The sequence below is a fragment of the Martes martes genome (genome assembly GCF_963455335.1).
Source record: "Martes martes genome assembly, chromosome: X".
In the NCBI taxonomy this organism is placed as follows: Eukaryota; Metazoa; Chordata; class Mammalia; order Carnivora; family Mustelidae; genus Martes; species Martes martes.
Window position 1 is genome coordinate 85,345,472 of NC_137897.1, and position 24,935 is coordinate 85,370,406.

At 39.6% G+C, this 24,935-nt stretch overlaps 1 protein-coding gene across 1 annotated transcript in view; it reads right to left on the reverse strand.

The window, feature by feature from the left end:
• The window catches only part of CHRDL1 (chordin like 1), a gene marked incomplete at its 5' end in the record, with an annotated part of 113,785 nt that overhangs the window by 75,473 nt on the left and 13,377 nt on the right, over positions 1-24,935 (reverse strand). The window contains 2 exons of the mRNA XM_080795347.1: positions 10,691-10,784; positions 13,411-13,523. Of these exons, the coding sequence (XP_080651473.1) occupies positions 10,691-10,784; positions 13,411-13,523 (207 nt within the window). The remainder of the gene's footprint in view (positions 1-10,690; positions 10,785-13,410; positions 13,524-24,935) is intronic.

Here is a 24,935-nt window from a genome sequence, read left to right on the forward strand (position 1 = left end):
AAAAAGCTCACAGCCTTCCCGTTGAGATCAGGAACACGACGAGGATGTCCACTCTCACCACTCTTGTTCAACATATTATTAGAAGTCCTAGCAACAGCAATCAGACAACAAAGAGAAATAAAAGGTATCCAAGTTGGCAATGAAGAAGTCAAACTCTCTCTCTTCACAGATGACATGATTCTTTATATGAAAAACCCAAAAGACTCCACCCCCAAACTACTAGAACTCATACAGCAATTCAGTAACGTGGCAGGATACAAAGTCAATGTACAGAAATCAGTGGCTTTCTTATACACTAACAATGAACATACAGAAAGGGAAATTAGAGAATCGATTCCATTTACTATAGCACCAAGAACCATAAGATACCTGGGAATAAACCTAACCAAAGAGGTAAAGAATCTGTACTCGAGGAACTACAGAACACTCATGAAAGAAATTGAAGAAGACACAAAAAGATGGAAGATGATTCCATGCTCTTGGATTGGAAGAATAAACATTGTTAAAATGTCTATACTGCCTAGAGCAATCTATACTTTTAATGCCATTCCGATCAAAATTCCACCGGTATTTTTCAAAGAGCTGGAGCAAATAATCCTAAAATTTGTATGGAATCAGAAGAGACCCCGGATTGCTAAGGAAATGGTGAAAAACAAAAATAAAACTGGCGGCATCACGTTACCTGATTTCAAGCTTTACTACAAAGCAGTGATCACCAAGACAGCATGGTACTGGCATAAAAACAGACACATAGACCAGTGGAACAGAGTAGAGAGCCCAGATATGGACCCTCAACTCTACGGTCAAATAATCTTTGACAAAACAGGAAAAAGTATCCAGTGGAAAAACGACAGTCTCTTCAATAAATGGTGCCGGGAAAATTGGACAGCTATATGTAGAAGAATGAAACTCGACCATTCTCTTACACCGTACACAAAGATAAACTCAAAATGGATAAAAGACCTCAACGTGAGACAGGAATCCATCAGAATCCTAGAGGAGAACATAGGCAGTAACCTCTTCGATATTAGCCACAGCAACTTCTTTCAAGATATGTCTCCAAAGGCGAAGGAAACAAAAGTGAAATGAACTTTTGGGACTTCATCAAGATCAAAAGCTTCTGCACAGCAAAGGAAACAGTCAACAAAACAAAGAGACAACCCACGGAATGAGAGAAGATATTTGCAAATGACAGTATAGACAAAAGGTTGATATCCAGGATCTATAAAGAACTTCTCAAACTCAACACATACAAAACAGATAATCATATCAAAAAATGGGCAGAAGATATGAACAGACACTTCTCCAATGAAGACATACAAATGGCTATCAGACACATGAAAAAATGTTCATCATCACTAGCCATCAGGGAGATTCAAATCAAAACCACATTGAGATACCACCTTACACCAGTTAGAATGGCCAAAATTAGCAAGACAGGAAACAACATGTATTGGAGAGGATGTTGAGAAAGGGGAACCCTCTTACACTGTTGGTGGGAATGCAAGTTGGTGCAGCCACTTTGGAGAACAGTGTGGAGATTCCTCAAGAAATTAAAAATAGAGCTTCCCTATGACCCTGCAATTGCACTACTGGGTATTTACCCCAAAGATACAGATGTAGTGAAAAGAAGGGCCATCTGTACCCCAATGTTTATAGCAGCAATGGCCACGGTCGCCAAACTGTGGAAAGAACCAAGATGCCCTTCAACGGATGAATGGATAAGGAAGATGTGGTCCATAGACACTATGGAGTATTATGCCTCCATCAGAAAGGACGAATACCCAACTTTTGTATCAACATGGACGGGACTGGAAGAGATTATGCTGAGTGAAATAAGTCAAGCAGAGAGAGTCAAGTATCATATGGTTTCACTTATTTGTGGAGCATAACAAATAACATGGAGGACAAGGGTAGATGGAGAGGAGAAGGGAGTTGAGGGAACTTGGAAGGGGAGGTGAACCATGAGAGACTATGGACTCTGAAAAACAACCTGAGGGTTTTAAAGGGGCGGGGGGGTGGGAGGTCAGAGGAACCAGGTGGTGGGTATTATGGAGGGCACGTATTGCATGGAGCACTGGGTGTGGTGCAAAAACAATGAATACTGTTACGTTGAAAAGAAATTAAAAAAAAAATTCTTGGTGTAAAAAAAAAAAAGTTGGGTGCTTAACCGACTGAGCCACCCAGGTACTGTACTGTTGAGTGTTCAAGGACCAAGTGTACATGGAGAAGAACAGAAATAAAGCATGGAAGACAGTGAAAGGGTCTAAGATGTAAGAGAGCAGACAGTATAGACATGGAAGGGCTAGTGATCCACTGTGAATATTTCTGTGGATAACTCTTAACAGCTGGTGTGAGAATACAAACAATAAAATAATAAAGTACAACTCCTGCTATCTGGAGACCAATATTCTAGAATCCTCAGGGCTTTGGATAGCTCTGGAGCCGGAAAGAGTTTTTTGAAAATGCATCAATTTTGGGAGATGGCCCCCCACTGCTCACCTTGCACACTATCATCATCATAGCTGCGATTAAGAAGAAAGAGCATGATAGTTGGCCATGAACTTTATTTTTTAAAAGGAACTGACCCTTTTCAATAAAATCAAAGGGAGAGGTGAATAGAGAATTCAGAAAAGAACAAAAGTGGAGAGAGAGGGGCGCCTGGGTGGCTCAGTCGGTCAAGGATCTGCCTTGGGCTCAGGTTGTGATCCCAGGGTCCTGGGATCAAGCCCTGAGTGGGGCACCCCACACAGTTGGGAACCTGCTTCTCCCTCTCCCTCCACTCCTCCCCCATGCATGCACATTCTCAAATAAATCAATAAAATCTTTTTAAAAAGAGAGAGAAGAGAGAACAATGGAGATCAGACACAGATGATGGCACAAGCCTCACTCAATAGCTATGATGACGGCCATCAGCAGTTACTCAAAGAGATGAACCAAAAGACAATGGGGTGGCTCTAAACTCGGGACAAGATTCCTCAGTCAGTTACATGCATAATTACCACACAACTCAGAAATCCCACTCCTGGGTATATGCCCCAAGTACCTAAAAACTTACACCACAGAAAAACCTCTGGAGTTATGTTCATAGCAATGCTATTCCCAACAGCCAAAAGGTGGGAGCAACCCAAATGTCTGTGAGCTGCTGAATGAATAAACAAACTGTGGCAGATCCACACACTGGAATATTACGCAGCCCCAAAAAATAATGAGGTACCCATACACGCTACACCATGACTAAATCTTGAAATCATTATTCTGAGTGAAAGCAACCAAATGCAAAAGGCCATATACCATATGATTCCATTTCCGTGAAAAGTCCAGAAGAGGGTAGATCCATAGAAACAGAAAGCAGATTAGTGGTAAGCAGGGGCTGTTGGAGGGAGGGGATACTGACAGTTTAAAGTGTTTCCTTTTGGGGTGGTGAAAAATTTCAGGAAGTACATTAGTGGTGATGGTTGCACAATATTGTGAATGTTCTTAATGCCACAGAGGTGTACACTCTAAAATCAGAAACGTTAGGTTATGTATACTTTACCCACCATAGAAATTAAAGAAATCCCCCACCTTGAACTTTTGCTCTTAAAAAAAAAAAAACACCAGAGAGAGCAAAACAGGACCGTTTACTTGATTGTTATAACAGTGGAAGTCATAGACATGGACACAGAGTCATAGAACAGGAAGAGGTACACAACATGTAGGTAGGTCAGCAACTAAAGACAAAAAAAAAAAAAACAGAATTGGAGTGATCGAGTGACCAGCAACCGTCACTGGGAACTGTCAAAGGCTAAATGCCATAAGCTTACCTCATCTTATAGAGGCTATTTCCACTGTGGTATAGATTTGTGTAATCCTAGCTTGTTTGGATGCATGTGGTAAATAAGAGAATGCTACTGGCATAAAGTAGAAACTGCACTGGTTCCTACGTGAGTTTCCCCGCACATTAACACACTGCACCACGGAGGGACAGCAGCTGAAGGCCAAGTACGTGAACACAGCTGAAATCAGCAAACCATGAAAAAATACAGTACTCTCCAATTCCCATTCATCCCACATTCTCCAACTTGGCTCGGTTTGGCCATATGCTCTGCCTCTAAGTGCTTGTAACATGATTCTCTCTGATCTCTGGGCATTTTTCTCCTGTCTCTATAACTCAGCAGCTTCAACCCCTCCTTAGTCCCTCTTCCCTCAAGCTAGTGTCATCATTTAAAAAGGTGAAGTCAGTACTTACTGTAATTTTCTTTTATTTATTAGGACTCTAATGTGCCCTTTTAAATCATGCTAGTTTTTTTATTAGTATAGTTCTTTTTTTAAAAAGATTTTATTATTTATTTTAAATAGAGATAGCAGAACAAGAGAGAGCACAAGTTGGGAGGAACAGAGGAAGAGGGAGCAGCAGGCTCCTTGCTGAGCAGGGAGCCAGACTCAGGGCTCCATCCCAGGACCTGGGGATCATGACCTGAGCCGAAGGCAGATGCTTAACCGACTGAGTCACCCACATGCCCTTTTATTAGGATAGTTCTTTTGTTAGTACTCTGGTTACAAAGTTGTGTAAGTTTCCAGTTATTTTCTCCGATCTCATTTGTTCCTTAAGCCTTGTTATTTTTCAGAGTCTAATTTTGCAGAACGTGAAGATTTTCAGAAATGAATATATAGTAGCCATTCTGGAAAACAGTGTGAAGTTTCCTTAAAAAGTTAAAAACAGAACTACCCTACCACCCAGCAATTGTACTATTATGTATTTACTCAAAGGCTATGAAAATACAGATTTGAAGGGGCATATGCACCCCGATGTTTATAGCCACACTATCAACAATAGCCAAACTATGGAAAGAGCCCAAATGGCCATCAACTGATGGATGGATGAGGAAGATTTTATATGTGTGTGTATGTGTGTATGTGTGTATATATATAGGGGTGTGTGTGTGTGTGTGTGTGTGTGTATCTCACACTGGAATATTACTCTCACACTGGAATATTACTCAGCCATAAAAAAGAATGAAATCTTGCCATTTGCAACAATGTGAATGGAGCTAGAGAATATTATGCTAAACAAAATTAGTCACAGAAAGACAAATACCATATGATTTCACCCATATGTGGAATTTAAGAAACAAAACAAACAAACATGGGAGGAAGGGAACAGAGGCAGACCAAGAAACAGACTCTTAGCTACAGAGAACAAACTGATGGTCACCAGAGGGGAGGTCGGTGGGAGTATCAGTTAAATGGGTGATAAGGATGGAGGAGGACACTTTTGTATATGTGCTGCCAAAGACATCACAAGGAGGAAACTTTTGATAAGCATGGGATGCTTTATGTGTTAAATCATTATATTGTACACCTGAAACTCATATTATACCATGTGTTAACTAACAGAATTTAAATAAAAATTTACAAAAAAATTCTTTAAAATTAAGAAATGCATATAGCGTATTAGAACAGACAGGTGTGTATTTGCCAGCTAGCTCACAACCCAACTTCTGTCCAGACACAAATGGCATTGGGCTTCCAGCTTCTCCCTATAGGAATACACAGACTAGGGTGCATTACCGGAGAGGTCATTTCTTTAAACTCCCTTGAATTTAAAAGACTATGGTGAGGGGTGCCTCTCTTGGCAAAACCACACCATCACTGTCCCTTAAAACCATTTCATAGAACTAAATTTGTTCACACCTAGCCAAAAGGGAATGCTGTGGATTAGGTTGCTGGTAAGAGACCAAATCAGATATTTTGGCAATTTTATAATAGCACTTTAATGACCCAAGAATGCTGGAATACCCCCAAGGGAACCCAAATTTATGAATTCTGAGTAGCAAATTCATTAAGAATGGCCATTAAAAAAATCTTAGGTAGGTAGGGGCACCTAATTGGCTCAGTTGGCTGAGCATCTGACTTTTGATCTTAACTCAGGTCTTGATCTTGGGGTCATGAGTTTGAGGTCCATGTTGGGCTCCATGCTGGATGTGGAGCCTACTTAAAAAACAACTTAGGTAATATCATGATTTAGGCTCCTGGTCACTATGAGTCTTCTTTTCATAAAATTATATATAAAGAACAAAAGGAAAGCAGTCATGTTCTTTCTCTTCTCCACCCTTCTTTCTCTCCACTTCCCAAACAAAGATATGGAATTTCATTCCTATAATCTCCCCTTATCACAATTTTAGAGGATCCTGTTCATAGACTGGGATGGATTTAGTGACCCTTCTAACTTCTCTGCAGTCTTGACTTTGCCATTAAGAATGTTCTAACCTCCATGGAGCACCAGCCTTTTTGGGCTTAGTAGAGCACCCTGTCATATGGGACCAAGACCCGACTTCTGCCATGAAACTCGAGGAAGTGCTGATGAAAAAATTTTCATTTTCTCTTAATGGGAATCAGTATGGATTTCTCTCTGGTAATTCTGGGAAAGTAGTCTGCAAACTTTGATTGCCATAGTTCAACGGGAGCTGTAGGAGACAACCTCAGTTACAAGTGGGGACTTTGTAAATTTTTGGAGTGGGGAGTTTAGAGAACAAAACCAGGGGAAACACAGAAGTAGATGGGGGGGGTCCTCTATCTCTTCCAATGGAAGATGAGCTCTAGGTATGTCCCGCAGGATCCTCCCACTGAATCCATCTCTAACCACGTGGATGCTCCCTGAAGTCAACCCTGCTGTAGGACAGTATCTAGAGCCCACACCTTGGGCATATGGCTTCCTTATCTGTTTTCTCTTTTTGATACAGAACCCGCTCATCATCTTGACTACAGATCTCCTATTTTTAAATGAAGATATTTTCATCATGGTGCCTCCCCTTGGGTTAAGACAGAAAATCAGAGCCCCTTCCTTTGACCAAACATTCCGGTGTCCCTGAAGGCATGAGTTTCCTCATGCCTAATAATCACTGGGGTGGAAGGAATACAGGGAGTCATCACAGCCATTGCCCAGTCTCAAAGCAGAACTGTGACAACTCTCAGATGGGTGGATACCTTTTTACTTACAGAAATATGTTGTACAGAGGCTAAAATTCTCTTTAGTCCTTTATACTAGGATTGAACAGCCACTGTGTCCCAAAGTTCATCATTTTACCAAACTCCATTCTTCTCTGCTATGGTTGAAGATTTAACCTTCAACCTGTTTACTCTTGTTTTATCTTCAATATAAAGAATAGCTGGTCTGCATTCCAGTTCAATATGGCAGGGAGAGACCAGGTGAGAACTCCTTGCTCTTTTCCCACCAAAGAGTGAGGGGAGAAATGGAAAACTCACAGTTTTATTTAAAAAAATAAGTAAATAAACAAGTGGGTGAGTGAGTAAATAAATAAATACAACTTTAAAACTGCAAAATCAGGCTCAGAAACAAAAGGAAACTCCTTGAAAAATAAAACACAGAAGGAAAAATATAGAGATAAACAGAGGCCAAAGCCATGTGGTCCACTGGTGCCTGGGACTGGATACAGATAGCCGGGCAAGAACTATGGACTCCAAGTGGCTTCTCATGTAAAGGTGAGGACTAGGACCACACTCCTCACATGTAAATAGGGGCTGACATAACTCTTCCCACCTGCAGCTGAGATCCCAGTCCAAGACCATTATCAGGGACTAACACTGTACAAGAAAACAGAAGCAGAAATTGACCATCCAAGCAAGAGGGAGCCCAAGCTGTGACACTAATACATGACCTGGTTAAGAGCTAAGTGACCTACATGGCCTGTAACAAACTTCCCCCCAAGAAGGAAGGACATATGCAAGAGAACCCCCCAGTACACACAAAGACAATGAGCTTTTAAACAAAGATTTTAGAAAAGAAGGAGAAACTAACAACTAAGAAAAGCTGTCAAGAAACCAGTAAAAGTGAGAATTCACACCTGAAAAATATATAGACATGGAAACAATCTAAAATGGACTCAAAATAAATAACTCAATATCTTAAAGAAATAAAAAAAGAAGATTCCAAGAAACACAGGTTTATAAAATAGCAATATAGAGATATTTAAAAATGTATCTAAAAACGTGGGGGGAAATACAGTTATTGAAAATAAAAGAAGAAACAGAACCAAACAGATGGCCTAAATAGGAGGCATGAAAAAGCTTGAGAAAGAATGAATTGGAGGACAGAACTAAAGTAATATATCATTACGGGGAGTGTACCAAGATGGAAAATGCAAAGGAAGCATTTAGAGACACAGAGGATATAGGCACCTGGGTAGCCATCAGTTAAGCATCTGATTCTTGGTTTCAGCTCAGGTCAGGAGATCAAGCCCCACATCAGGTTCCATGTTCAGCATGGAATCTGCTTAAGTTTCTCTCTCCCTCTCTCTCTGCCCCTCCCTGCCATGCTCTCTCTCTCTCTTTCTAAAATAGATCTTTAAAAAAAGAGAGACACAGAGGATAAATTAAATGAGCTGCAAAAACGTATACCAAAGGCAACTTAGAGAATGAGGAAAAAAGAGGGGTAAGATACAGTTTTCAGAAAAATAATGAGTAAAACTGAAGAGAAATTAGTCAATTGGCTGAAAAAATCATGTACTAAACAGGCTCAATGAAAATAAATTACACATCTATTTATTTCATCGTGTGCACCAAAGAAAGAGAGGAAAAGTTAAAAGCTAGAAGAAGAAAACAAGCTACCTACAAAAGAACTACAATCAAACAGTAGATTTCTTATCCGCAAATGGAGGAAGTCCACAGACTTATTTGTTAGTTTCTTCTAAGTGCTAAGGGCAAACAAGCATGCACCTATAATTTTATACCCAGCCAAATTATCACTCAAGGATGGGGGCAAAATAAAGAAATTTTGCATATAAGGATTAGGAAACTTTGGTACCATTGCTCACAGAAAGAACTGGCAAAAGTTAGAGTTAACAAGAAGGAAAATGAACTCACAAGGAAGTCACTTGCAAGAACAAGAAGGAAAAGAAAATGAATGATTATTTCTATACTCCATAAAATGGGGTTTCTAAGTCTTACAATTTTCTCTTTTCTGCTATTTCTGATCTCAATTCCTTTAACACTTTCTTTTTCACTCAAAGGAACTGCTGGCTTCTACTTTCTCTTTTTCTCAATACTTGCTTCCTATTCTGTAGCTGGTATAGGTGATGGCTATATTGCACTCTACACTCTTCCATTCTGTGCTTTGGGTCTGGGTCATGCCTCAACTTCCTCCACAGGGAACAACAATGTCTACATAGTTTAGATAAATTCCTATGGCGTTAGACCACTGTTGAAGACTTCCAGGGGGAAAGAAGTGGAAAAAATCTCCAGATCGCCCTTTTAAACCAGAAATTTCTCTCCCACCTACCAAACCCTTCCTTTGTAATCCAGTTTAAGTAGAAGAAGCAAAGAAACACATATAACAGCAGTCAGCCTTATTTGGGGATTTATTCCAGAAGCCAACTTTCAGTTAAATCTTATGCCACATCAGCCTCTTACATTTGAAGCATATATTATCATTACCAACATTCAAAATGATAAACGTGTGACATGACATGATCTTTTGTCATCTGGGAAAGACTCCCCTGTGTTCATCAGAGTGTATATACTGAGGTAGGAAAGTATAGTTCACAAAGGTAGTGACCAAAATGGTTTGGGGGCTTCTTCATTAAATACCTCCATTCCTGTAACTGAAATGTTAACTGAATTTTCACTGAACCATATTCCTAGCCCCATTCTTACCATTGCTGCCCGGACACTTTTGGTTACTCTCTTCCAAGTTCCGAAGGTTCCTTACTACTTAAAAGCACCACCTATGCCCTAGACCAGTGGTTTTTCATGTTTTTAAGGTCATGTATACCCCCTTTACAAATATAATAAAGCTATGGATTCTCTCTAAAGCAATTTACACGTATACATAGTTACACCAGAAACAAAACAATTTTAAAGGGTTCACTGACCCCATAAAGCCCACCCACAGACTCCTACTCCAGAACGTCCATCCTAGAGGGAAATAGGATCAGCTTACAGGACTATGAGGCTTCTAATGTTCAGAACCTGAGGCTGTCACCTAGCTTTTTCTAGGACTACTGTCCAGCCCACAGGCATTCTCTTAATCATTCCATGCTTGTATGCCTCTGGTGTGGGAGCCGGGCCCCAGTCAGATGTGAACAAAGTGTCACTGAGGGAGCCCCTGCCTCAGACAAACACCCTAGCCGCAAACCCTCGAAGTAGACATCCTAACAGCCTTGTGAAACAGTCTCTGCCCGCCTTCCCCTTAGATTAGCTCTTAACAATGTGTACATAATAACTGTGCAGTCTGGACGAGGTGACTTTTTAGCGGGCAGGCAGCTTTATATTGTCATAAACCTCACTGGTTCAGCTCCTTTGATTTATGCAATCCCAGCACTAATTGCTTGAGACACGTGCCGCCATGCTACAACTCCCCTGGTGCCCACTGCCCATGGTAGGAAGAGGCTGTTTATGGCACAAACTCTCTGGGCCACGATGCCCTTCCCCCAACTGACAGCCACCTTCAAATGATTAAAAGCCCAATGAAAACCTGTTACTGGGTACCCAATAACTTATTAGAGCCTAGAATGGGCCTCGCTTGGGCTATAAACAGTATTTAGGGGCCAGCGTGGGCTGCCTGAAAGTGTCCTATTGTTATTCCTGTCTGGAAGTTTCGCTTCTGGGGAATTAGGCAGATGGAGTGGGTTGGGGGGAAGAGGGAGGAAGGAGAGCCCCAGCTGGGAAAGAAAGAGACGATCTGGTTTACCTGGGCAGCGCGGGCAGCACAGATGAGGAATATGCACAGGGGAAAGGCAATGGAGGCTTGGACATCTGACTCGGCTGCAGAGCACATTTCCATTCTGGAAGAGAAGGCAAACTATGAAAAAAAAAATAAGTTCTTTCAGAAGTTACCTGCACCCTTGCCGGTTTGGGGAACATTCATGCAGAGACTTACCCAGACAGTGAATGATGCATTCCCAAGAAGCTGAAAGAAATCAGCATTTTCTTCCCTTTTCTCATCACTAGCACCTCTGCTGGGTTGGTTGATAGCTTACTGGCATATTTTTCTAAACCTGGGGTCACTCTTGCTCCAGTTTTCAAAGCCTCCCTCCAACTGTGGAAGGCCCTTCCTGGCCTGCCTTTGTGGTGTTTCCACCATTTCTGGCTCCAGTCACACATCCACAAGAGCCTGGTCTAATTACAGGATCACCTGCCCAAGGCCACAGAAGGGAAGAGATAATGAGCGATGGTCCCCTGAGCTGCTAGCCACCCCTGGGCAAGGAGACATCGCTGGCACGTGGGTCCTGGATTCCATATAACTCTGCCTTGGTCCAGCAGGCTGGGTGCCTTCTCTCCTCACTTCCTGTTTCTGTTGTAGGCTTTCTGAACACAAGCTAGGCTTTGGAATTGAGCTGATTACCTAGCATGTCTGGGTGGGATGACTGAGTCCCTGCCCGACTTACAATTAAAAGATTCCTAGCTCTGACAGCTCTCAACCATGGCTAGATCAAAGGAAGGCTTTTGAAATCAACGTTGCATTAGCATTTCCATGCATAATTCATTCCAAGCAAGAGTGACTTGTATCTATCATGCTTTTGTGGGGGAAGAGGGTGACAAAGAGGATGGGGAAAGAGAAGATGCTTAACACTGGAGCTGTCGACCCTGGGATCTTATTAACATTCTCATTGCCCCGCAGATGGCAAAGCTTAGCCCCTAAGGATTAGCTCTCCATTCCAATGTGTTGGCTCAAGAATCTGACACAACCATGTCATACCAGACAGCTAATCAGTCCCCAGATGCTCTATTTAATACTTGCTCTAGCCATTTAAAGACACAGGCTTCTTTTATCCAAGGCTGAATAACCTTACCATAAACCTCTTTTTTTTCTCATGGACTTTCTAGAATATGTTTTCAGAGTGTTGCATTTGGAAACACCACAAAGCCTCCTCCTTTGTCACACTCCTGAGAGCCAAGTGGTATCATCTTGAAGTGAAATCACCAAGCATATGAGAAACCATTCCTTCTGGCTGAGGCCTACACTGATGCCTCCTCAATGCCTTAAACTGAATTCTGTTCTAGACTTAACAGATGAATAAAAATAATAGCTGTAATCATAGCACAGATGAAGATGCAGACAGCAGTTAATATCTCTTGAATGCTGGCTGTGACCAAGCACAGTTTTTGGCGACTGAAATGTATTAGTGAATTTAATCCTTACCACAATCCTATGAAATACATAGTATCATTATCCCATTTTAAAGAAAAAGAAGCTGAAGAGATCTCAGAGAATTTAGGTAACTTGTCCAGTGTAACATGGCCCCTGGGCAGCAGATCCAGGGTCAGAAACATGGTCTGCCTTGACTCCAGAGCCCAGTAGCCTTTTAACATTACTTTCTACTGCCTGAAAGTTAGGTTTCCACATGCTTCAAATTCGAAAAGTCCAATTTTTTACTTAACTGGCAAAAGAATCTGGCATGCAAGTGAGTGCTTGTGTACTACCTGGGCACTCAGGAAGAGTTACAATTCTTCCACAAGGTCTCAAGTGAGAGGCTGGTCTTGAAGATTCTTTCCATATGCTGGGAGTTCTCCATTCTCAAGGCCTGGCACAAGGCTTCCTTACCCAATTGGTTCTCTACCAGGGGTCCTTTTGCTCCCCAAGCAACTTTGGCCATGTCTTGGGACATTTTTGGTTGTCACAACTGGGACAGGTGCTATTGGTATCTAGAGGGTAGAGGCCAGGTGTGCTGCTAAAGATCCTACAATGCATGCGACAGCTCCCACAACAAGGAATAATCTGTTCCTGAATGTCAATAGACCAAAGGCTGAAAAACCCTGGCCTAATACAAGATGGTAGAGGCTTATTCAGAAAGATGAACCACAGCTGTGTTCCTGGGTCAAGGCCATGGAAAGAAATTGAGAGCACTTCCTTTTGCCTATTGCAAAGATGACAATAAGTGTCCAAATGCCCTTCTGACTGTCTAGACAGGAGCCAAGGCCAAGCCAAGAGAACACTAATGGTCACCAGGTACAGGCCAATGTTCTGCAGCCTCGATCCTAATTACTGCTACTGGCCCAGACAACATCAAATACGCTCTCCCAATGAACTGGTATATGATCTGTCCTAATCTCTTTTCTAAAGACCAGCCTTGAAAATGATCTTCAAAAACGATTTTGTCATATAACCCAGGCATTACATTGAGTTCTATTTCCCCTCTCACGCTATCAAACTATTATTCTATCTTCTCCCACCACGGCCCATATCTTTTGGCTAGGAGACCATAAATATCTGTCCATAGCAAATACCTAGAGATCCCACAAAAAATCCAGCCAAACGGCAACAAGAGGAAAAAGTCAGGAGACCTTTATTTATCCTTAAAAGCTGCTTCTCCCTAACTTCTTTTAGGCTTTCACCACCCCTTATTCCTGGCCATCAGGCACTGGAAGGGCCTCTGCATGCCGAGGAGCAAACTGGGTATCACACTGTACCTCTGAGCAGATGCAGTTGACACAGTAAACCAACCCATAAGGTTCCAAGTAAGGATGCCATCTCTCGCCCACTCTGTACTTCTTGTCTTGAAACACACAGTATGTCTCTGAATCTGTGAGGAAGGAGATGGAGAACATGCCTGTTAGACACCATGGACAAAGTCATAAAATCCAGAGGCAATCGCACTTTCCATCTGTTTTTGTGTTACGTCAAGAGCAGAGGCACAGAGAATGTTTCCAGAACCCCTCCTATGGGTGCAGTGTTTCATATGCTGCACTTATTCAATCCTATGATAATCTGGTATGGTTAGGCACCACTGTTAGTCTCGTTTCACAGATGAGGGAAATCAAGTCACACAACCAGTAAGTAACTGACAGGAGATTCAAAACCCAGCTTTGCCCATGTGAAGCCAAGATCTGGGTTACTGCTCTGTTACAATGGTAAGATAAGGAAGCATGCTGTGTGTCCTTCTGGAAAAGGCTGTGCTCCCTTGCTGAGGAAAAGCAAGCTCAGGTCTGAAATGCTGATCTAACTTTCTCAGAGCTGCCTGGAGATGGTGTAGGAGTCATGAACTAAGCATATTGTATTAAGTTCTTATAAATGGCTTTTGCCCATGCATGCTAATATCATCCAATCAGGAAGCAAATGTTGGGGCACCCAACTCTTGGTCAGGCCCTCCGCTGACTGCTGGGAATAGAATGGTGAGCTAAAAGACCCACAGTCTTTGCTCTCCTTCAACTTACAGATTTTTCTTACTTAACTACTCTCAATTTACTCAAAAGCAATGCCTCCTGCCCCTTTGATAAGGAGCAATGTTGATAGGCACAGCTTATCTTGTGCTACAATTCCTTGAGCACACTATGTTACTTGCATGTCTTTACACGTCTTATTTCTCCATTAAAGTAAAAGTTCCTCAAAATCTCAGCTTATCATACAGTTCAGCACACTGTGACCAATAAATGTAATCAATTAGCAAACAACTGGTCAATGAATTTCCAAACTATGTGATTTGCCTTCGAATCCTATCCACATCTCACCTGCTTCCCATCACACAAGGTCAAAGCAAACTAAGACTCTTCCTGTAGCAAACACATTCGTTTCCTCCACTCTCCAGTGCACATTTCTCTGATGATCAAAATTTTAAGAAAAGACAGCTAAGCAAGAAACTGGGAGAAGATGTATTTTTAAAAGATTTTATTTATTTATCTGAGAGAGAGAGGGTGAGAGAGAGAGAATGAGAGTGGGAGGGGCAGAGGGAGAAGCAGGCTCCCCACTAAGGAGGGAGCCCAATGTAGGGCTCGATCCCAGGACTCTAGGATCATGATCCCAGCCAAAGGCTGACACTTAATGGATTGAGTCACCCAGGTGCCCCACGGGAGAAGATATTTCCAACAAATAAAGAATTAATATTGGGAACACTTTCTCATCATTTAAATTAATAAGTAAAGGGCCAACCAATCCAGCAGAAAAATGATCTATTCCTCCAGGACATGAATAACAATTTGGGGGAAGAAGAAATGGGAAACAGGCAATAAACATGAAAAGATGCTCAGCCTCACTAGTAATCAGAGATTCAGATTAAAACTGCATTAAGATCATTGTCTCAAGTCACTTACTGCTTTGAAGACCCTCAATGATTTTTTTTTCAGCTACCTGCAAGATAAATTCCAATTTACTTTTCAAATCTTGATTTCCAACTTCATCAGGATGATGAGCTGGGAGTCAGAAAATCTGGCTTTGAATTCTTTTTTTTTTTTATTGTGTTATGTTAGTCACCATATAGTACATCATTAGTTTTTGATATAGTGCTCCATGATTCATGGATTGCATATAACACCCAGTGCTCCATGCAATCTGTGCCCTCCTTAATACCCACCACCAGGCTCACCCCATCCCCCACCACTCTCCCTTCTAAAACCCTCAGTTGGTTTCCCAGAGTCCATGGTCTCTCATGGTTCGTCTCCTACTCTGATTTCTCCCCCTTCATTTTTCCCTTCTCCTAATGACCTCCATGCTATTCTTTATGTTCCACAAATAAGTGAAACTCTAACCAGCTCTAGCTGTGTGACATTGGGCAAGTCATTGAAACTGTCAATCTTAAAAAATAAAATAAAATAAAAATAAGGGTGCAGGGTGGCTCAGTCGGTTAAGCAACCGACTCTCAATTTTGGCAAAGGTCATGATCTCATGGTCATAGTATCAAGCCCCACATCAAGCTCTGCACTCAGCGTGGAGTCTGCTTAAGATTCTCTCTCTCCCTCTCCCTCAAACTTACCCCCCCTCAAAAAGAGAGTAAAAAAATTAAAACATAAAAAATAAAAATAAAAAAATAAACTGTCAATCTTAGCTTTCAATTCCTGTGAAATACAGATTATCTGTTTCTCAAGGAGAGTTTGGAGGATTAAACGAAATTCTCTGTAAATTATAGAGTACTGCATAGGGGAACCTAGGTGGTTCAATCATCAAGCATCTGCTTTCAGCTTGGGTCATGATCCCAGGGTCCTGGGATCGAGCCCCACATTAGGCTCCCTGCTCAGCAGAAACCCTGCTTCTACCTCTTCCACTGTCCCTGCTTGTGTTCCCTCTCTCTCTGTGTCTCTCTTTGTCAACTAACTAAATAAAATCTTAAAAAAAAATAAAGTACTGTAAAATGTAGAGCATTATTTTGTATTAATTATTTTCTTTTTAGAAAAGAAATACACACTTAATGTAGAAAACTGGAAAACATTCACAAAGTTCCAAAAAGAACAAAATAAAAATATAAATGTGTATATATGAAAATCATTATACACAATTCCAGCAGGAGACAACCACTTGTAATATACTGGTAACTTAAAAACAGCCTGTGGGTTGAAGAAAAAAATCAAAAGGGAAATTGAAAAATAGTTTGTACTAAATGAAAATAAAAACACAGCATATCAAAACCATTGGGATTCAGCTAAAGAAGTACTTAAAGGGAAATTTTTATCACTAAAGTACCTATGTTAGAAAGGGTGGAAAGTCTCAAACCAAGAAACTAGAAAATGTAGAGCAAAATGAACCAAAAGCAAACAGAAGAAAGGAATAATAAAGAAGTCAGTGAAACTGAAGATAGAAAATCAACGGAAAAAAAATCAGTGAGACCAAATCTGTTTTCAATAAAATCAATAAAATTGATTAACTTCTTACAAAAGTAGCAAGGATAAAAAGAGAGAAGATGAAAACTCCCAATATTAGAGACAACAGAAAGCATTTTATTTTATTTATTTTATTTTTTTTTAAAGATTTATTCACTTATTCGACAGACAGAGATCACAAGTAGGCAGAGAGAGAGAGAAGGAAGCAGGCTCCCCGCCGAGAAGAGAGCCCTGTGTGGGGCTCGATCCCAGGACCCTGAGACCATGACCTGAGCCGAAAGCAGAGGCTTAACCCACTGAGCCACCCAGGCGACCCCAGAGAGCATTTTAAAGAATAATAATAAAGGAATATTATGAATAACTTTATGCCACTTAAGTTAGCAACCTATATGAAACAGATGAATTCTTTGAATGACACAATTACCAAAGCTCAATGTAGAAGATATAGATAACCTGAATATTCCTATATACATTTATTTGTTTGTTTGTTTGTTTGAGAGAGAGAGACCACACAGAGGGAGGGACAGAGAGAAAGAATCTAAAGCAGACTCCCTACTGAGTGAATAGCCCAACATGAGGCTCGATCTCATGACCCGGAGATCATGACCTGAGCTGAAATCAAGGGTTAGAGGCTAAATGACTAAGCCATCCAGATGCCTCTTTTATATCTTTTAAAGAACTTGAATTTGTAGTTAAAAAATTTTGTCACAAAGAAAACTCCAGGGCCAGATGGCTTCACTGGTGAATTCTATCAAACATTCTACCAAACATTTCAGAAAAAAAAAAATCAAGAGGAAGGATTACTTCCCAACTAAATCATTGATGTAGGCATGACACTGACATGAAAACAAGATTAAAGTTATTACAAGGACAAAAATAGTACTATAGACCAATATCCCTCCTGAACATAGATGCAAACATTCTCGATAAAATTCCAGTAAATTAAACCCAACTATATATATATATATATATATATATATATATATATATATATAAATGATCCATCCATGTTGCTACAAAAGTTGGGTATTCATCCTTTCTGATGGAGGCATAATACTCCATAGTATATATGGACCACATCTTCTTTATCCATTTGTCCATTGAAGGGCATCTTGGTTCTTTCCACTGTTTGGAGACCGTGGCCATTGCTGCTATGAATATTGGGGTACAGATGACCCTTCTTTTCACTACATCTGTATCTTTGGGGTAAATACCCAGTAGCGCAATTGCAGGGTCATAGGGTAGCTCTATTTTAAATTTCTTAAGGAATCTCCCCAAAACAATTCTGACAAAGTAAGATTTGGGAGGACATATATGGTGTGATTTCATGACTTAATGTAAAATTATATTTTTCAAGGCAATATGTTTTTGGCAAATTTTAGACAAATATATCAATTGAACAGAATGATGAGTCAAAAAATAGACCCGCACTTAACACAGTCAATTGATTTTCAACAAAGGTGCAAAGACCATTCAATGAAGAAACAGTATTCTTTTAAACAAATGCTTCTGGAACATTTGGACAGTCATATACAAAACAAGAACTAAAATAAATCTGTAACTCAGACCATATACAAAAATTAATCCAGGATGGATCATAGACTTCCGTGTAAACTTTAATATCTTTAAACTTCTAGAAGAAAATGGTGAAGGCTATCTTGGTGTTATTGGGTTAGGCAAAGACTTCTGAGCTATGACACCAAAATCATAATCCATAAAAGAAATTTAAAATAGGGCCTCGTCAAAATTAAGAACTTCTGCCTTTGAAAGAGTGGTAAGGGATGCCTGGGTGGCTCAATTGGTTAAGCGTCTGACTTTGGCTCAGGTCATGACCTCAGGGTCATGGGATCCAGTGCCATGTAGGCTCCCTGCTCAACAGGGAATCTCCTTGTCTTTTTCTCTCTGTCCCTCCCCCTGATTGTGCTCTCTCTCTCTCTCAAATAAAATCTTTTATGGGGCGCCTGGGGGGCTCAGTGGGTTAAAGCCTCTGCTTTCAGCTCAGGTCATGATCCCAGGGTCCTGGGATCGAGTCCCACATTTGGCTCTCTGCTAAGCAGGGAGCCTGCTTCCCTCTCTCTCACTGCCTGCCTCTCTGCCTACTTGTGATCTGTCTCTCTGTCAAATAAATAAATAAAATCTGTTAAAAAAATCTTTTAAAAAACAGTGTAGAGAATAGAAAGTAAAGCCATGGGATGAGAGAAATTATTTGCAAATCATATTTCTGATAAAAGACTTTTATCCAGAATACATAAAGAAATCTCAAAACTTGAAGATAAAGAAACAATCCAATTTTTACAAAATGGGAATATAACTTGAACAGACACTTTACCAAAGAAGATTCACAGGTATCAAACATATAATTAACCAGCAGGAAAATGCAAATTGAAACCATTTTCATGGTTTCATCATGAAACCATCACAATGGCTAAACTCAAAAAAACCTAACCATAATAAGTGCTGGTGAGGATGTGAAGCAACTGGAATTCCCCTTTGGTGGAAACGCAAAAGAGTATAGCCATGCTGGAAACAAATTGACAGTTTCTTATAAAGTTATGCAGAATGCTTACTATACAACCCAACAATTTCACTCCTAGGTGTTTTTCCAAGTGAAATGAGAACATACACGCAGTTCATGAGAACTCTGGCCCTTTCATCCGCTGATGCAGGTTTAATAAAGTTGTTGATGAAATATTATTGATCAAATGTCATTAACCTGCATGTAAATTGTCCCCAAACACTGCTAACATCTACATCAATAAAATGTTCATCATAACTGAATAAAAAAATATTCACACAAAAACCCGTACCTACATGTTTAGAATCGCTCTTTTCATGGTCCCCCAAACCTAAAAGTACCTCAAATGTCCTTCATCTGATGAATTTATAAACATCCACACAATGGAATATTAGCAATAAAAAGAAATGAACATAGATGAATCTCAAAGGCATTATGCTAAATGAATAAAGCCAGACTCAAATCCCATATGGTATAATTCCACTTCTTTTCATTCTGGAAAAGGCAAAACTATAGGGACAGAAAACAGATCCATAGTTACCAAGGACTGGGGTGGAGGAAGAATTTTAACTGCAAAGGGGAACAGAGGACATCTGTTGGGTGATGGACTCATTTTTCTATCTTGTTTACAGTGGTGCTTACATGGCAGAATGCTTGTGTCAAAACTCACAAAACTGTACCCTACAGAGAGGGTGAGTTTTGTTGCATGTAAACTGTACTTTAATAAAACAATTTAAAAAATAGAGAAAAGAAAAATCATATATAATTCCCCTACCAGAAGATAACCACTTTTAACATTCTAGTAAGGTCATGCCCATTTTTCCCCTTTTTAAAACTAACAGACTTTGTTTCTTACAGCTGTTTGAGGTTTACCAAAACATTGAGCAGGAAGTACAGGGTTCCCATATATCCTCTCTTGACTCCACCCCCAAATACCTTGTTATTGACATCTTCAGTTAAGTGTGGTACATTTGTTACAATTAATGGACCACTAGTGAGATATTAACATTAACTAAAGCACATGAACATGCACTTTGTTTTGCACCATGGTATGTGTTATGACAAATGTATAATGATACATATCCACAAAGGAATAATTTCAGCACCCTAAATATCCCCTGTATTTTGCCTTCTCATCTCCTCCCTCTTCTGCCCCCCGTCCTGAAAACCACCAATTCTTTTTTTTTTTACTGTCTTTATAGTTTTGTCTTTTCAAGATGTCATATAGTTGGAATCATAGGGTGTGACATCTCTTTAAACTTGCTTCTTTCACTTAGAACTATGCATTTAAGGTTCCTCCCCATCTTTTCATTACTTGACAGCTCATTTATTCTGTCACTGACCAGTATTCTGTTATATGGATGTACAGCTTATTTATCAATTCACCTATTGGAGGACATCTTGGTAGCTTCCCATTATTGGAAATGGTGAATAAATCTGCTGTAAATGTTTCTGTGCAAGTTTTGTGTGGACATGTTTTCAACTCACTTAGATAATGCCTAGGAGTATGGCTGCTGGATCACGTAGTATGGCAATGTTTAGCTTTGTAGGAAACTGCCCAATGGTCTCCCAACATGACTATACTATTTTACATTCCCACCAGCAGTGAAAGACAGTTCCTGTTGTTCCACACCTTCACCAGGATTTGGTGTCCTCTGTATGTCTGGGATCAGCCATTCTAATAGGTGTGTTGATTTAATTGGTAATTTCCTAATGACATACGATGTGGAGCATCTATTCACGCACTTATTTGCCACCTGTATGTCTTCTTTGGTGAGGTATCTGGTTAACTTTTGGCCTATCTGTTAATTGCATAGGTCATTTCCTTTTCTTTCTTGTGTGAGATTTAAAGAGTTCTTTGTATGTTTTGGATACAAGTCCTCTATTAGATACGTGTTTTGCAAATATTTTCCCTCAGTCTGCGGTTTGTCATTTCATGCCCTCAACAGTGTCTCTTGCAGAACAGAAGTTTTTACTTTTAATGAAGTCCAATTTATCAATTTTTTCCTTCATGGAGCACGTTTTTTCTGTTGTATCTAAAAGCTCACTACCAAACCTGAGGTCACCTAGATTTTCTCCTATGTTATCTTTTAGAAGTTTTATACTTAATGTATTTTATATTTAGACCTTTGATCCATTTCGAGTTATTTTTGTGAAAGGTTTAAGGTCAGTGTCTACATTCTTTTTTTTTTTTTTTTTGCATGTGGATGTCTTGTTGTCCTGACACAATTTGTTGAACAGATTGTCCTTTTTCCAGTGAAATGTCACTGCTCCTTTCGTCAGAGATCAGTTTGCTATGTTTGTGTGGGTCTTTTTCTGGGCTCTCTATTATGTTCCATTGATCTATTTGTCTCTTCTTTCAACAACACGATGCTGCCATAATTACTGTAGATTTGTAGCAAGTCTCAAAGTTGGGTAGTGGCAGTCCTCCAACTTTATTGTTCTTCAGTGTTGTGTTAGAAATTCTGGGTCTTTTGCCTTTTCATGGAAACTTTAGAATCACTTTACTTCCACAGAGTAAGTTGCTGGGATTTTGACTGGTATTATACTGAATCTATGGATCAAGTTGGATGTACTGGTATCTTGATAATATTGGGTCTTTCTATCCATGAGCATGGAATATCTTTCCATTTATTTGATTCCTTTCCTGAGAATTCTGAAGTTTTCCTTAGAGAGATCTTGTACACATTTTGCCAAATATTTGCCAAGTATTTTCATTTCTTGGTATTACTGTAAATGGAATTGTGTTTTTTAATTATAAATTCCAATTGTTCATTGCTGGTATATAAGAAAGCAATTGATTTTTATATATTAACCTTATGTCCTTCAACCTTGCTATAATCGCTTATTAATTTGGGGAGTGGTTTTTTAAATTGATTCTTTAGGACTTTTTACACAGGTAATCATGTCATCTGTAAACAAGGGTAGTTTTGTTTCTTCCTTTCAAACTTTATACCCTTTGTTTCCATTTCCCATTTTAACACATTAGCTATGACTGCAAGTACAATGTTGAATTAGAGTGGTCAAAGGAGACATCATTGCCTTGTTCCTGATCTTAGGGGGAAAACACCTAGTTTCTCTCCATTGAGTATGGTGTTAACTATAGATTTTTTTTTTGTATATGTTCTTTATGAAGTTGATGAAATTCCCCTCTATTCCTAGTTTGCTGGATAGTGGTGGATTTTGTCAAATGCTTCTATGCATCTAGTGCTATCATCATGTGATTTTTCTTCTTTAGCCTGTTGGTGTGATGGATTACATTAATTGATTTTTGAACACTGGAACAGACTGGCACGCCTGGAATAAATTCTGCATCTTGTGGATTTTTCATACATTGTTGAATTCAACTTGCTAACATTTTGCTGAGGATTTTTGCATAAGAGATATTGATCTGTAGTTTTCCTTTCTTGTAACCTCTCTTCCTGGTTTTGGTATCAGGGTAATGTTGGTTAGGTAGTATTCTTTCTGCTTCTATCTTCTAAAACAGACTGACGAGTGTCAGTATTACTTCTTCCTTAAATGTTTGGTCAAGTTCCCCACTTTATCATCTCAGCCTGGTACTTTCTGTTTTGGAAGGTTATGAATTATTGATTCAATTTCTTTAATAGATATAAGCTATTCAGACTATTCCTTCTTTTGTGAGTTTCATTGAACTGTATCTTCTAAGGTATTGGTCCACCGTTTCTAAGTCATCAAATTTGGGGACACAGAGTTGTTCATTATATTCCTTTATTATCCTTTTGATATCAATGCATCAATAGTGATGATGGCCTTTCTTTCATTTCTGATATTAGTAGTTTGTCTCTTCTTCCTTTTTTCTTAATTAACCTGGCTAGAGGTTTGTTATATGGATCTTTTCAAAGAACCAGTTTTGGTGTCATTTATTTTTCTCTATTATTTCCCTGGTTTCACTTTCATTGATTTCTGCTTTAATTTTTTAAAATTTATTTTCTTTTGATTACTTTGGATTTGATTTGCTCCTATTTTTCTGATTTCTTTTTTTTAAAGATTATTTATTTGACAGAGAGAGAGAGAGGGAGCACAAGCAGGGGGAACAGCGAGGGAGAGGGAGAAGCAAGCTCTCTGCTGAGCAGGGAGCCAGAAGCAAGGCTCCATCCCAGGACCCTGGAATCATGACCTGAGCCGAAAGCAGACCCTTAACCAACTGAGCCACCCAGATGCCCCTATTTTTCTAGTTTCTTAAGGTGAAACTCAGATTATTGACATTAGATCTTTCTTTTTCTAATATACTAATACTATGCTATAAATTCCCCCTAAGCACGGCTTTTGCTGCACCCTGTGAATTTTGATAAGTTCTATCTTGACTTTCATATAATTCAAAATATTTTAAAATTTCTCTTATTGCTTTGACTCATATGCTATTTTTTAAAGATTTTATTTACTTATCTATTTGAGAGATTGAGAGTACACACGCAGAGAGGAGCAGAGGTTGGCAGGGGTGGAGAAAGAATCTGAAATAGACTGATTTGAACACAGAGCCTGACACGGGGCTCAATCCCATGACCATGAAATCATGACCTGAACCAAACCCAAGAGTCAGAAACTCAACTGACTGAGCCACCCAGGCACCCTGATCCATGTGCTTTTTCAAACTGTATTATTTAATCTTTAAATATTTGGGGATTTTACAGCTATCTTTCTGTTATTGAATTATAGTTTCATTCCAGTGTGAACTAAGAGGATATTTTGCATAATGTCTATTACTTTTAATTTTGTAAGGTGTGTTTTATGACCCATGAATGTGGTCTATCTTGGTAGATGGTTCACGTGAGCTTGAGAAGAATGTATATTCTACTGTTGTTGGATAAAATATTCTATAGAAGTCAATGAGATTTGGTTGATTGATGGTGCTGTTCAATTTAATTACATCCTTACTGATTTTCTGTCTTCAGGACCTATTAATTATTAATAGAGAGGTGTAAAAGTTCCAACTATAATAGTAGATTTGTCTGTTTCTTCTTGTAGCTCTAATAGTTTTTGCCTCACATACTTTGGGATACCCTGTTGGATGCATACACATGCTTCCTTGCTCTGAAAGTCTGCTTTGTCTGAAATTAATCTCACTACTCCCACTTACTTTTGATTAGTGTCAGCATGCTATAACTTTCTCTGTCCCTTTACTTCTAATCTATATGGACTTTTATATTTTTAAAAATGACCTTATTTATTTATTTATTTGACAGAGATAGAAACACAGAGAGAGAGGGAACACAAGCGGGGGAGTGGGAGAGGGAAAAGCAGGTTTCCTGCCAAGCAGGATGCCAGATGCGGGGTTTGATCCCAGGACCCTGGGATCATGACCAAGCCAAAGGCAGATGCTTAATGACTGAGCCACCCAGGCACCCCTCTGTTACGGTGTTTCTGACTTCTCACATTTCCTTTTGTTTCTTTCTTAAGAGTTTCCATCTCCCTGTTTTAATTCCCCATCTAATTTTGCATATTATCCACTTGCCTGAGTAGAGTCCTAAGCAGACTACTCACTGTTATTCCAAATTCCCAGTCTGATAATTCCAAAATATTTTCTATAACTGAATCTGGTTCTGATGCTTGACTTGTGTCTTCAGACTGTTTTTTTGCCTTTCAGCCTACCTTTTACTTTTTTGTTGAAAGTTGGACGTGATGCACTGGATAAAAGAAACTAAGGCAAAAAAGCTTTTAGCATGAGGTTTTATGTTAACCTACCTGGAAATTAGGCTACTTGTACTCTTTGCCGTAGCTGTGATGTCAAAGCTAAAATTTGCTCTAATGTCCTTGTTTATTTCCCCTCCTATTGTTCTGGGCTTCCCTAGATTTAATAGTGTCTGAGGTGTGTAGTTTTATCACCTGTAATCTCCTGTTATTACACAAGGGCCCTATCAATGTGGTAGTAAAT